Source organism: Fusarium musae, chromosome 1 (genome assembly GCF_019915245.1).
Source record: "Fusarium musae strain F31 chromosome 1, whole genome shotgun sequence".
NCBI lineage: Eukaryota > Fungi > Ascomycota > Sordariomycetes > Hypocreales > Nectriaceae > Fusarium > Fusarium musae.
Window position 1 is genome coordinate 5,554,791 of NC_058387.1, and position 14,623 is coordinate 5,569,413.

Genomic DNA, 14,623 nt, shown 5'->3' on the forward strand with positions numbered 1-14,623 from the left:
AAGAGAGACAAGTCCAGAAAAAATTGTAAAGCTTCCCGTTCGTTGTTGATGCGGGCACTCGCGCTGGCACTGCTCATCCATCACAGCACCAACCACGTAATGTACTCATTGGGGAACAGTGAATGGACAAACGCTGACAACTGATGCCAACGAGCGGAGGGGATGATGCCTAGAACAAAAGAGAAATTTTAGATTAAGACGTGCGTACGGTTACTCAACATGCGTGAACCAACAAGAGCAGCATCACGAGACCCCAAAAGAGAAAGCCTCCCAAATGCTCGCAATCAAAACATGGAGACAGTCCGATGCGGCGTTCAAGCCCAAAACCATGAGACCGCGTACGCACAAGAGTCTCACGCTCTACTGATTGAGCTAACCGGGCGTGGCTCTTTTGGGATGAGCGGCTGTGGAGACCCGGCCGCTTGTGAGTGCGGTGGGGTTCGTGATGTTTTTTTGGTGTTGAGGGGCAGTCACTTTAGAGTTCAAGGGCCATCTAATGCCATAGGAGTCAATTGATCGGTACCGAGGGAAAGACTTCTAATCTTCGCGACGGGTACATCTCGTAATCTCAACAGCGTCCTGCGATTGTTCGTCAGCGAGGGTAATGACGGTGGTAAGATGCGGGTACCCACAGGAACACCAGTTGGCTCAAAGCTATGAACCAACTTACTCTCATACACCAGATTCGGATCCCCCTCCTCCTCATTAATCTTCTCCTCGCCCTCCCTCTTCAAATACTGTTTCGCCGTTCTATCCGCAAACTCCTCCTTCTCATTTCCCCCCTTCGCCGCCCTCTTCTCCGCAACACTACTCCTCACATACGCCAAGTACGGTGGATTTCCCGGCTTGATGACGTTATCGGCCGCAAGTACACTCCCCGGTCCCACGAGCCCCAAGCGTTCGCAGAGTTTGAGATCGCTCGTGTACGCGGGCTTGTAGTGGTCGAGGAACATGAGGTCGATCTTGGAGATTGTCCCGTTGGCGTGCAGGCGGGCGAGGCCTGCGTCGCTGGGACCGACGATGACGCGAGCGATGTCGCGCAGGCCGGAGAGGTCGAGAAGGGATGTTATCACGGCGGCGAATTCGGGGTTTCGCTCGAGGGAGAAGTAGTGTGTTCCTCCGGACTTGCGGACGGCGTTGGCGAAGAGGAGGGTTGAGTAGCCGACGTAGCCTCCGAGTTCAACCTATACCAATCAGTATGTTCTTCACAAGAGGAGAGATCAATTGATGTACCATGACTTTGGGCTTCACCTCAGCGATGAGATCTGTCACAATCTTGCCCTTGTCCTCGCCCACGTTCATGAGATACTTCTTCGTGCGTCCAAACTCATCAATGGCTTGAAGAACACGCTCCGGCGAACCTCGAAGCTCATCAATGTCTGACCGACCATAGATGTAATGCAGAAGCTCAATCTCCCGCCCATCATCGAAGAATGTTTCTTCTTGCTCAACGTAAGCTTTCTTTTCGTCAAAGGACGGCATTTTGTCGGTGTTTGCAACAACACAATATACAGTTGAACAGAGTAAATAAGAAGCGCGAGCCATGAGCTATATGTACCTACACGGAAAAAGATAAACAAAAGAATCGCGTCACGTAGTGTAACCGTCATCCATTCCCCTCCCCTCACCAACTACATCTGCAGCTTGCCTGCAAGATGCATATGAGATGCTCACCGGTGCCTCCACTCGGGGCCCCGATTGAGGGTTTAGGCGGGGAGAAGACCGTTCGGACACGGTCTTCGGGTGGGGGCTCCGGACATTCCCATGACGCGCATATGCAATTCTCCTCATCATTCACACAATACAATATGCTACCTTTAATTAGTTTAATTAACACAAGATAGGGTTTCCTAGTTAATCTGATTGTTTATTTTTATCACCTCGATAAAGTGCTGTCACAGTTTGGCATCAGCACTTAAAGTGAGTCTGGCCTGCTCCCATCTCGTGTCTCGACCGCCACCTCGCACAGCATACATGTCTCACAAGGCACATTTACTCGTCCAACAAATCAACTCCGTAATAAACTTGCATTACCTTTATCCCCGATCCTTCTCGCAATTACTATCAACCCTGCCTACCCCAGCCTAAGCAAAATCTCAAAGTCAGAAAACAATTTCTCCTTTCCCTTGCGAAAACAACCCTTATAGAACCGTTTCCTATTAACCTGTCCCAAACCGAAACCTCGCCCCAAACCAGTACAAACGAGAGACATGAAAGATAACTGACCCTAACCTTGATCCACCTTGAACCCCTTGAGATGCCATTTTTGTCTTCTCTTTTTTTTGTCTTTTTATAGTGCTTTTCGCCGTATATAAAACACATTCCTTTTCGCTCGCCGATTCGTGAGCATAAACAAGCCCTTCCAATCCATTACCATGGTATGCGCGCCGACAACTCAAATGCCTCCATCGTGAAAGGTACTCCGAACGCGCTACGCAGTTGATGCTAACACATGCCGTAGTCGATTTCGCAGGCTGATCGGTCGTCGTAAACAGAGTGAACGCCGTAAGAACCGCCCTGTTGGGTATATAGTTGCCGCTCCCACGGTGAGCCAGACCGACAATTTCGTCAAGGCCAAAGACTCCGAAACATCTCGATTCCGAGTCCGAGACTGTAACCATCCTGCCCGTTCCTTCATACCCGGCACCGTTTTTCCTGCCCTCAAAGTATAAACGAGACGATATCGCGACGCCCCAGTAAAATGTTCGAATGCAACTCCCAGTTCACCAATTCGTAACCTCCTGCCGAAATAAAACAGAAAAACAATGTCAACTCCCTAGTCGATGCCGTCCCTTCAACACCTGTGACCTTGGAGTATCAGTTGGCTCTCGCCAGATCCGAATGCCCTGCAATGTTCGCACCATCTTCAACTCGAGATGTGAGTTACCAAAGACTGTACTCGCCAAAGATACCGACCGCAATGCACGTTACCTCTGCGCCGTCCCAAATGCAACTTTAAATCCTGCGCCTTGTTGCGACTCCTAATCCTTGGTGAGCGGACCTCTCTAACCCCAGACACTAGCAGGAGCACCGAGACCGGACGACTGACCCCAAACGCCATTGCCACGTCCCCAGCCACCGGGGGAGGCAAGAGGAGTGGTGGATCGCTTCGATGAAGCAGAAGTTGTGGGTGTACCAGAAGGACGAGTTCCAATGGGAGCCACAGAGGCACCAGCCTGGTTGGGCTTGGAACCAGCATTCAGATCCCGAGAGGGAGAGCCGCCAGTTGGGCTGGATGTACTTGTACGGCTCTGGTTACCCACAGCATTGTCAAAGACCTTGTTTGTGGGTCCAGCAGCCTGTGGGCTGACTGTGCTGTGAGGTCGCGAGTTGGGCTCGGTGGGAGGACCGTGGGCATCACCAGAGACGGGAGTGCCAGCCTCGCCAGTAGGGGGAGCACGGCCTACGCTGTCATAGGCAAGAGGGGAGTGTCCACGGATGCTGGAGGGTCCGCTAGGGACAGGGGCACCAGTGCGGACATTACCAGTCTCATCCACGTATCCTGCCTTGTCTGCAAAAGGACCCTCGCCATAGAGGGCACTTCGTTGACGGGCAATCAACTCTCGCGTCTCCTCCTCGGACATGTGCTTGTTGGGCGGCAGAGGCACCTCGGAAAGGACGGCTACGTAGAAAAGCTGTTAGCCCATGCTCAACAAACTCGACGATATTACATAGATGCTGCTCAAAATTGGGAGGGAAGAAACACGAGCGGCGTCTGGGCAACGACATTTTCGGTCGCCCATGACCACATTATTTTTCTCTATATGCCATCTTGTTTCTTTGTCATAGTTGAATGTGCTACACAGTAGAGGGAGGCCTACTTCGCTGATATTGCTGCTCTGTGTGCAGGTTTCGAAGCTCTCGCTCCCGCTGAGCTGCCATCCGTCTCTTAGCCTGCATGACCTGCTCTGCCTCGTTGGAGCCTCGTGAAGGTTGATGACGCTGGTTTGCGTAGAAGTTTTGCAGATTGGGTCCCTGGCCACGGGCGTCATCAAAGTTGTTTACCGAGTGCGGGCGGGGGCCGGGGGTGTGATGGGAACCACGGGAGTCTGCATGATCTTGTCAGTATGTTTGATGGTACACTCAACCAGACCAATTCATCCGTTCATGTCGGAATGGCAGGCTTAGTAGCGCAGGATAGAAAACTCACGGCGACCACCCATTCCATAGCCCTTGCCAGACTTTTGCAAGTTCTCGTATGCTCGATCGACCTCTATAATTGGGTCAGTTTGTTTCATTCGTAGAGTCGAGATTGTTTGGGCTTCGAATATGCCGGCCAAGTCGTGCCGTCGACACTGACTTTAAGGACAATCGAAGTCGACAAAATCTCTGGGCGTATTGCATCACATACCATCGAATTGATACGAGAAGGCGTAGTCATCCTGGGGCTGGGGGCCGCTGGCGCCTGTACAAATCAATGCGTTAATTACAATTCCGTATCGGTCGATCGTGGATCTGGCGTACCTGCGCGGACCGGAGTAGTCGAACCCTGGTGCTCCCAGTTGTTCTGCTGGGTGCTGGGAGTAGAAGACGACCACTGGGCCTGAGGGTTGTCGTAGTAGGACATGTTGCAATGTTCTCGGGGTTGAGTGGGGAAAACCGGGACGTGGACGATTCGGCTCGGGCTCTTTCAAATCTCGGATGAGGGTCTATTGGTAGAATGTCTGGTTAGTTTGGTGTTGTTGCGGGATGTTGACGACAAAATGCGACGGCGATGTGCAGCGCAATGCAAGAGCGGTGCCAGAAACAAGGACGATACGCAAGGTGATGAGGAAATTTGCCGCCGTGGCCGACGTCAAGATGCGCACCGTCGGCCAGCTAAGACATGGATCCATCAAAAAGCACCACCTAACGCTCCGGGGCCCCTCGTCGCAACACGTTGACAAATCGACCGTAATCCTGTGCGTCGAGGTCTCGACTCACCCAAGAGAGATAAGAATATGATTAAGCTTCGTCGGTGACCTTTTGCCGCTTCGTTGAGAAAGTGAGCGCAAGGCAAGGTTTACGTTTACTCGCCACGGGCCGTATTCTCGGGAATAAACCACGCGAGGGTCTCGGAGGGACGGAGCAAAAGTGCGAAGAATTAAAAAAAAAAATCGCAAGAAGTCGGTGACGAGACGAGAGACGAGTTGAACACGACGGACCGGAAGAACGCTTATCGAGACGAAAGCCGCTGCAAGGCAGACGGGAAAATCGAGGCGGAGGAAGAAATAGGAAGAGGTACCGTAAAGGTAAGAGGGAGAGAAGGGAAAGGGAAAAAGGTGGTGGTGGTTTAAGATGATGAACGACTCGTCGACTTGGACAGGGCGTGATGGGATAGGTTGGGTTAGAATTGAATGGGGGGAGAAAAAAACCAGGGCCGAGCGAGCGGGAAAGGAGAAGGAGCAAGCCTAGCCTGGCTTCTCTTGCCCATCAATCAATCAAATCAGGAAGTAGCGTCGTGCCGTGGGGAGTGAACAGTGGAAACTCACTGGACAGGAAGGAACAAGGCCATTTCGTAGTGGGCACAGGCCGGAGAGTGACTTTTGGGGGCTCGTAGTTGGCAGGTGCCAGTTGCCAGTTGCCAGTTGCCAGTGCAGTCAGTTGAGGCCTGAGGTGCGGGTAAATCAAGTACTTGGACCAAAGTATCGGCTGTTTTACGGCATGCAAATCATAGCGGTTCATTGTATGACAGCCCGACCAGGCTAAAAGGCGGAGTACATGAACTGCTTGTACCTCGTTTGGCAGAACCTGAGGTATAGGCAATCCCGTCACGGTGCAGTAAGGTACCTGAACCTACCTGCCAGCACGAAAGAACACTCGATCCATGGGATTTTTTGCAATGTCGGGGTATAAACGAGACATGCATTCTGTGACCGGATCGATTATTCCGACAAAAGCAAAGCTGACACCTCTTTTCTCCTTTCTATGCTGATGTTTCTCCTACCATTGCACTTATTTTACCTGGTAATAAAGAAACTACATTACAGCGCAGTACCGGTCTTCAACATCCCCTGGCATAGTAGAGGCTAGAGCTCGTCGCCCGTTGTCCGTTGAACGCCCAGGCGCCGAGCCCAATCCTCTTTTGATTCGATAACGGGGCTAATAACGGAGTGTGAAATGACGACGTGTGGGGGGTGCCATTTCTCGTTTCTTGGCCCTTTTGCCAGCAACGCAACTCCACGCTCCACGATGCCAGCAGATGATGTCCACGACGGGTGGGTTGCCAGTGCAGCTGGGGAGACAGAAACACTGTGCGAATTCACTGATATCGAAACAAGAGGTTATCATCAACTTCAAACAGAGTGCCTCATTGATCTGCTTCTACCGGAATCTGCAACAACTCAATCCAATTGCACTATGGCCCTAGTGGAAAATCACTGGACCCCAAGATAACGACACTGATCCAGCACCCTTCCCCGGGCAGGTTTATCCCGGCCTCTCACTAAACCTCGGCCGAAACTCATCGCGCCATCCGCAGGCTTCGAGCGCTCCAGTGCTTCGCGATCTTCTGGGATGCCCAGGGTCTTTGCCTGCTCCATGCGTGTATCAAAAGCACACAGACATGACAAACCTCTCTCGTGAAGCACGGTTCAGGTACAACAGCGCAAACTTGCATGGGAGATGAACCAAGACGGGTCGCTTAGGGATGCACCTCATCCTGTAAACTTGGCGCTCCAGGTAAAACAGTGGATTATACTGGCAGAGAACGCAGATACGTTTTGGATCGGCAATAACCAGTACAGATATATCCAAACATGAATCGCATTAACGCAATATCAACAATGGATCTTGCACCGCAACAGCTTGCCAAAGCCCACTTACAGTATCCTCTGCAATCAAAGCGCGTGTTTCCACATCTTGGCACGTTCTCCTTCCCCTTTCTTCAAAGTCAACATCAATCGGAGGTATTGTCTTTTACATCTCCAAACGAGCAAGCCATCATCTTGATATTGTGGATACGCAAATTACCTTTATTTGAGCGTACCCCTTTTCCCGGGATTGCGGTCTTGACTTGACCAGTGCTGGGGGTTTAAGCGGGGTGTTCTTAGAGTTAGACGCCGATTCATTCCATGGGTTCGAGCTGTGGATTACCGCCAGCCAAAGTCACCTGAATCACACCTCCAAGTTTGCAGGTCTTGAGACTTGACATCTGCAATTCGCAGCAACTGTGTCTGAGGGACGGATTGTTTGGGTTACAAACTTACGGTTCATGGGTTACAGTCGTCCCTGCGAGTGTACCCGATGTGACATGGTTGTCGGCAACTTGACGTCGGCTGAACATTAGATAGCATGCATGAAGCTTGGGTAACCAACGGACGTGGACAGTCGCAGCAAGATATCACGCATATCTTTGCGATGGACCGCAATACCTGTGACAAGAAACATGGCGCTGCACCATGTTTCAATTGCGTATGAATATCTTGCATTCGCTTCAGCTTACACACGAAACATAAACGAGACTGGCCAGAACATTCAGAAGGTCTCAAGCAGTGAGCACTGTGTCACAAGTTGGAATGGAGGATTGCTTCTCAAATTAATTGCGGCGTTCGGGCCGTTGTCGATTCTCGCGATTGGAAAGCTGTCAGCGAAAGACGGACCTCCACTCAGAATCCCCTCCACCACCCGGTCACGGCGCATATCAACATGGTTCGATTCTGATGATACCCTGCCGGTCGTTGGGCGCTGAACCTCTGACGCTCTTATTCCGCCTGGAAAATGGACCATGGAATTGTGCCTCTGTTTTCTTTCGTGTGCCATCATCAAGATCGGCGCCCGTAGACAATCCGGCACACCAAGCGGCACTTGGGGTCCGGTATTGGGCCCGAACATTTCGGGATGGTCCCCAAGATTCCATTGACGATGATTAGGCTCTGTTATCTGAGACCTGGAGTGAGGCATCCCCTGAGATGAGATCTGGAGCCGACTATCTTAATTTTGGCTTGTGATCCTCCCTGCCATCGGTTGAGATGCCCGTGCTTTAGCGAAGATGACCAGAAGATGCCTGGATGTTTCGTCAAGCATGTCATCTTTGCGATACGTCTGTTCTTCGTTCAGCTGCTGACGATATTCCAGTCAGCACTTTGGGCGACAGGGATCTAAATGGACAGCCCCAGATGGGTGGACAGACTTGGCCAAAAGGGTCCACCACCAAGGGAAGTCCACCTGTCATTGCGGGCAGGTCGTCACAGTCTTCCAGAACATGCTTCAGATTGACTGGCCTGTCACTTGATAAGCCTTCCGGTTATGCAGCAGCAGCTAACGGCTGTTACATGGTGACGCACAAGGCATGTAAAGTCGGTCCAACGCGAGAGTCTGCCTTGTGACGACACCGGGCGTCGTTATGTAACCCACAGAGGTCGCTCTGTACGGCGGCACCATTTCCATTTCCATCTCTACGCCACACGAGACACTTTCAGCCAGCCAATATGCGAAAACTATATGGGTCTGCCTGCCCAACTTTGGCAATTGACTATCGAACCTTTGTCATCTTCGGGTAAGCGTCCCAAAAGGCGAGCTTCCCCAGACTGCTGCCCCTCGGTTATTGGTTGATTCGACCGCATGTCGGACTCGTCAGCACCCATCATGCATTCTCGTCACCCGACGTTTCTGCGAGTTGCAACTGTACTTACCATTCACGTTTCAATGTCTTGGGTACGTTTCAAGACTCGTTCCCAAGGTGCACAAAACATCACCGTTCGATGTTGTTTCATTCGTCAGCAAATGTCATTTCCCGGACCAAATGCGTTGTTCTCCATGGGTTACCGTGCCGCAAGTATGCATGCATCGTGGTTACTGTCATTAATCGGTCGTCCGTGTGTTCCAGCAGCCCATATAATCTTTATTCATATAGCAAAGGTATAAATCGTGCGTTTTTCTGCTTTCGATGAGGCCCATCAGTATTCAGGTTGACCAGCTCACCTCCACGACTACTGTTCAGGAGATGCCAAGACCCAGGTCAGATATTAATATGCCAGCCGGTTTAACAAGCCTACCCTATGGTCTGACGTTCCATTCCTTTGTCAGTCTATGCTATGAAGAAGGCATAGCTACTGTTAGTAGGTTTCTGATCTTCTGTGTAAATCTTACTCGGATCCCGAGAGCGGAGCTGTATGTCTCCTCGCAGTCTAGGTCTGAGATCTCAGAAGTAGCTTTCATGTCCAACGTCCACTCACGGACCATTATATATCTTGTATCTTGCGGTTGAGATGTGCCTAGTCCACGCCAGACTGGAGATCAGGTAGCTGCCCTCGACCGAGCTTATCGCAATCTACCAAGGGGTTTTCAAGTCGAACGGTCTGTCACGTCTTCAAACTCGGGATACCAGCAAATGCGCGGTCACAGCGTATATGATCAAGCTTGCACCACCCGAGAGAAATCGACAAACCAGCGTATATATCAAAAGATAATCTTATACTTCCAACCCTGGTATTCCAGGCCCAGCACCCAATCCCATAATCATATCCATAAACTCCATCATCAGCAAAGAAATCAACTCCTGCAACGGCCCATTCAGAACCTTCAAACTACACTCATCTCCCTCCGCATGTTGAATAAGCTCACTCAACACCATATAAGATCTGTCACAGATCGGGCAAAAGAAGCCTCCTAACCTGGTACAGGGAGCTCCAACTTCGGCGAATTTCTGTCCGAGGACAAATATATCCATCTCATTCACGCCAGGGATACATCTCCCATTCTCGACATGTTTCATCATCGTGGATGCTTTGTTGAACTTGCGTTCACAGGTGATGCAGCCGATGTTTTTGCTGGGATTAGGATTACCAGCTGCTTTTGCTTTCTGCTTCTCGTGGTGTACTTGTGCGGGGACGGCGAACTCAAGCCAGTGGTCGAAATCTCTGACGACGGTATCGACGACTTTGGATTTGGCCTGATGATTCTAAAAGCGTTTTGAGTCAATACTGTAATAAGGCATGGGTACAAAGGGTTACTTACTTCGAGCGCGGGCCGGGTTTGGAAGTACGCCTCGCATGTGATGCAACGATTATGAGCCTCCACCTCATGGTTCATGCGTTCGGTGCCAGTTTCGAAAGACTGCCCACAGCTGAATTGGCAATCCCTTAGGAAATACTTGATTTCAAAGAAGAAGGGGAATCGCTTCGCGTCAGGATAACTCGTGCAGACGGGGCGCTTGGGGCCGTAGGATTCGTCCTTTGCGATTTTGGCTTGAACATCGACGACAGCTGGGTGACTGATACCGTGGACATGCCATTGATGTGCCACCAGTAACATCTGCGGAAAAGTCTCGTTGCAGTGTGCGCAGAGCGTTGGCGGGCCTTGTTCAATCTCCATGTCGATGTCGGAATCATCTTCGTCGTCATCGTCATCAGAGAAACCAGGATAGCCATAGTCCAGATCGTCTGAGTCGTATATATCTCCAGGTTGAATACCAGCCGGGAAGTCGAACGGGTGTCCTCTGTGGCTAGGGTACGAGAAAGAATCATCGTCGTCTTCATAATCCTCGTCCTCATAATCATCATCGTCATCCCCAAACGGTGGGACTGCCATTCGCAGTAGTTGTCTCATTATTTCATCCTCTGAATATCTCGGTCTGTGCATCTCGGGATGGCTGTCTCGCTGATGCTGACGAAGTGCAGACGCAAGACGGAAGGTCTTGTTACAAGGTCTGCATCTGAAAGTTGGATTTTCAGGCACGCCTTGCTTTGAGTCTGAGGATGGTTCGGGATCGACGATGCCATGTTTGTTGAGTCTATGATCTGCCAGTCCCTTAGTGTGGCGGAATGTCTTTTGACACGTCTGGCAATAGGGTTTATCCCCCTCATCCTCGTCAACGTCTCCTGCTTTCTTGCCTCCAGCAGTTGCGTTTGCTCCTTGACCTGAACTCTCTGCAACAGTGTCGTCTGCCACTGCATGCTTGATGAGTCCATGCTGCACGAGAGCAGATTTGAAACGGAAGCTCTTGTCGCAAAGGGTGCATTGATGCATGTTTGTGGCTTTCTTCTCTTCTGCGGCGGTCTCTTCGACAAGCTCTGGCGCTTCACTCTCCTCATCCGAGCCATCTTGCCCATTTGATACTCTCATACCGGAGGCGACCAGGGCCATATTCTCCATCACCTTTCTCATGGCTTTGAGACGCTGCTCTGCCTGATGCTTCATAAGCGCATCCTCAGAAGGAAAGTTCTCACTGCAACATAGGCACTTGAACTTCTGAGATCCAGCAATATGTCTCTCCTTCAGCGTCGTGTGCACTTGCTTGGAGGAGCCAGCTGCATTGCCATCTTTCGCTGAATTCTTTGCTGGACCCTTGCCTTTCTTGTCTGAGGTGTGCTTGCTCTTTAGATGCCTTCGGAGTGAGTTTCGACTGTTGAACGACTTGTCGCAAATATCACAGTCAATTGTTTTTTCTTCGACATCTGGAGTCTTGTCCTCTTCTTTGGCGGGAGTATCGGCATCCGTTTTCACAGTACGATGCTTGGTTCTCTTGTGCTGGTGCAAGGCACCTCGATGACTGAAAGACGTGTTGCAAATTAAACATATGGCCTTACTTTCCCGGCTCTTGTCGCCTTCTGGTTTGGCAGAAGTAGCTGCTTCTGGCTGAGTCTTCGCAGCTTGAGTTAGTGTTTGTGTGGCAGTATCAGAGGCTTCAGGCTTCCGGGGGCCATGTTTGCTCCGCTGATGCTGTGTCAATGAGGATTGACGCGGAAATGACTGCTTGCAAAGTTCGCAATCAAAGGTGCTGGCTGCTTCTGTATCTTGTCCTGGCTCAGACGCGTCTACTTCTTCTTTCTTGACAGGATGTTTGCTCTGCCGATGACGCCTAAGTGAGCCTTTGTGGGGAAACGACTTGTTGCAGATATTACAATTGACTGGCTTGGCCTCAGGCTTTGCAGCTGAGGCCTCTGCAGGATTATCAGCGGCCATCTTTTATAATCACAGGCGGAGAATCATCGAAGGAGAAGAGACTGGCAGGTTATGTTTAGAGAATTGGAGAAAGATGCAGTGGACAACGACATGAAAAGGGGTTGCAAAAGCAACGAAATGGAAGCGGATCAAGAATAAAGCGTGCAGTGTGATTGGCCAATCGGCGCCACCATCTAACGTATACCGTTTCAACGGAGCAACCGTTGTAAATAATATCAGATGGAACCCAAACGAAGCATGCAGACCGAATCTGAGACTGACAACAAGAAAACAATCAACTACTTTGTTCCTACTTTCGTCCCGCCTGTGGCTATATGATGCATGGAAACTCAAGGTTTGCTCTTACGCCGACATTGGTTTGGACAGAAAAACGCCTATTAGATTAAAAGAATTTAATGGGAAAGAAAAGAGCCTATTGCAAATGAAAACAGCCGTAGTACCCTCGGAAAATCGAACACAAAAGTCCAAACACCAGCTTAAATGAGTTCGCCCTCTATCATACGCCACTTCATCTCTTTCATAAAAGCCTTGATCGGGCCCTGAGCAACATCAGCATGGCACTCGTTTCTCTCCGCATGACGAAGCAAGCTACTCAAGCGGTCAAAGCGGGCTTCACAATCGGGGCACTGGAACTTGCCATCAGAGTAGCAACCCGATACCACGCTCTGATCACTCCTGTGAACAGCCCATTTGATAGAGTGAGCAGCAATATAAGAGTGGCATTCGCGCATCTCCACGTGTTCCACCATCTGGGAACTGGTTCTGAACTTCTTCCAGCAGGTGATGCAGGGGACCATGTTCTCCTTCTTGGAAGACCACGAGTTTATCTGCCTGAGGTCATCCAGCATGTCGTCTTCATTGTAATCATCAAAGTTCTGGAAGTCCGAGTACGAGATGGATTCATCCGAGATGTTGTACTTGTCGAATAATGCCCACCAGGCGTCCTCGTGCGTTTTCCTCCAGTGCGTTGCAAGTAGATACTGGTTACGGAAAGGTTCGTTGCATGGCTTGCATCTGAATCCTGACGTGACTTTCTTGGCGGGAGCATCGGCCTCTTGGGGGCTCACTTTTGTGAGATGTTTATTGGGGTATGTGGAACGACGCCCATGATTCCAGGCCAAATGGGTCTGGAACGAGTTGACCTCGCGATATAGCCAGCCACAGTCGGTGCATTTGTATACTGAAACGCTGGCATCTCCTGCCTTGTCCTCTATCGTTGGCTTTTCGGCTGGCTTCTCGACTGGCTTCTCGACTGACTTCATCAAAGGACCATGCCCGGCCTTCTCTTGATGTTCAAGTAGCATAATGAAATGATGAAAAGCCTCGTCGCAGTCCCTGCACTTGAATTCGTGTGCAGGGGGTTCTGCAACCGGCTCCGGTTTCTTCTCTCTTGTTGCCATAGGGCCATGAGCGAACATTTCCTGATGTTCTCCAAGCGCAGCAGTGTAGTAAAACGCCTCGTCACAATCCTGGCACTTGAATGGCGGTGGAGGAAGTTCTGCAGCGAGCTTCTCCCCGGATGTCTTGCCTGTTGTTTCAACGAGATCCGGGACGGATTCTTTGTCGCTCTCCTCGTTGCCCTCATTGCTCTCTTCATCGTTCTCCTCGTCACTCTCCTCATTATTCTCCTCGTCGCTTTCCCCAGCTTCATTCTCATTGCTCTCATCGTAGTCCTCTCCATCGCTCTCCTCCTCGCTCTCCTCGCTATCCTCGTAGTCCTCCTCGTAGTCTTCCTCCTCATCAGTCTGCCCATCGCTATCCCATGAATTAGGTGAATTAAAACGATAAGTGGTTCTCATATGCTCATCAAGCTCATCATAGGAGTAAAACGTCTTCGGGCAAAAGTCGCACTTGTATATAACAACAGGCCCATCGTCCGACCAAAGATTATGGCGTATAACATGCTGTTCAAGTAGATCGAAATGGTGAAAGATCGAATTGCAGAAATCGCACTTGAATCGTTGTGGCGAAGGTTTAGAGGTCTTTTCTTTCTGTCTCATGCTTTGTATCCCTGCAGGCTCTGTCGTTCTGTTTGTATGCCCGCTGCGGCGTTTATGCTCTTCAAGTGCAGTTTTGGTAGGAAAGACTTTCTTGCAATACGTGCATACTTGATTATGCGTGTCTCTGTGATGTTGCTGAAGTGCACTGCCATCAACGAAAGATTTTCTGCACAATTTGCAATTAATCCTTCCTTCCTGTGGCTTCGAATTATGATTTGCTTCCGTATGTTGGTCAAGTCCGAATTGTCCATTGAAGGTCTTGCTGCAAACAGGACAGCTAAAAACAGTCGGCACAGAATCTTGATCTTGATCCTCCTGCTTCAGATCCTCTTGTTGGATAGGGACATCACTGTCCACAGCTGGGTTTTGTGATGAGGGGCTTGGCTTTGCGTCTTCAGCGGGTTTAACAGAAGCCGGAACCTTCGAGACATGCTTGGTCCACATATGCTTCCGCAGCCAATACTCTTTATTGAAAGACCGAGTACACATTGTGCATCTGAGTCGCTTTGCCACTTCTTCGCCAGGATCCGATGTGAAGGCATGCTTGGCCTGTTCAAGATGTTGTCGAAGCGAATTCTTGTGGGGAAAGGACTTGTTGCAGATATTGCAAGTAGGTAATTTGGCTTCCGGCTGTTCGACACTATCTTCAGGCATGGCTTGAGATTTTGACATACTTGGTCTGTTTGGTGTTTGGAAAGTCAAGAAACGAGATGACGCCGTGCTTTTAAGGGGCTTGATTG

The 14,623-nt window shown here is 50.4% G+C and overlaps 4 protein-coding genes and 1 non-coding gene across 5 annotated transcripts; all 5 read right to left on the bottom strand.

Annotated features, from left to right (window-relative positions):
• Positions 1–299: 299 nt before the first annotated feature.
• Positions 300–382, bottom strand: J7337_001670. The gene has a single exon. It is a non-coding gene; the product is annotated as a tRNA-Lys (tRNA).
• Positions 383–482: 100 nt separating this feature from the next.
• On the bottom strand, positions 483–1,482 carry J7337_001671 (uncharacterized protein; the record flags this gene model as incomplete). The annotated part of the gene is made up of 2 exons (XM_044819407.1): positions 483–1,184; positions 1,234–1,482. 2 exons carry the CDS (start codon positions 1,480–1,482, stop codon positions 483–485), a joined length of 951 nt encoding a protein of 316 aa, XP_044687109.1.
• A 1,523-nt stretch (positions 1,483–3,005) lies between these two features.
• J7337_001672 (uncharacterized protein) lies at positions 3,006–4,567 on the bottom strand (the record flags this gene model as incomplete). The annotated part of the gene is made up of 5 exons (XM_044819408.1): positions 3,006–3,622; positions 3,822–4,049; positions 4,151–4,213; positions 4,352–4,405; positions 4,465–4,567. The coding sequence occupies 5 exons, from the start codon at positions 4,565–4,567 to the stop codon at positions 3,006–3,008; spliced, it is 1,065 nt and encodes a 354-aa protein (XP_044687110.1).
• Positions 4,568–9,391: 4,824 nt separating this feature from the next.
• On the bottom strand, positions 9,392–11,883 carry J7337_001673 (uncharacterized protein; the record flags this gene model as incomplete). Its single annotated transcript, XM_044819409.1, has 2 exons — positions 9,392–9,880; positions 9,937–11,883. 2 exons carry the CDS (start codon positions 11,881–11,883, stop codon positions 9,392–9,394), a joined length of 2,436 nt encoding a protein of 811 aa, XP_044687111.1.
• Positions 11,884–12,359: 476 nt separating this feature from the next.
• J7337_001674 (uncharacterized protein) lies at positions 12,360–14,537 on the bottom strand (the record flags this gene model as incomplete). Its single annotated transcript, XM_044819410.1, has 2 exons — positions 12,360–13,874; positions 13,992–14,537. The coding sequence occupies 2 exons, from the start codon at positions 14,535–14,537 to the stop codon at positions 12,360–12,362; spliced, it is 2,061 nt and encodes a 686-aa protein (XP_044687112.1).
• Between the last annotated feature and the right edge of the window lie 86 nt (positions 14,538–14,623).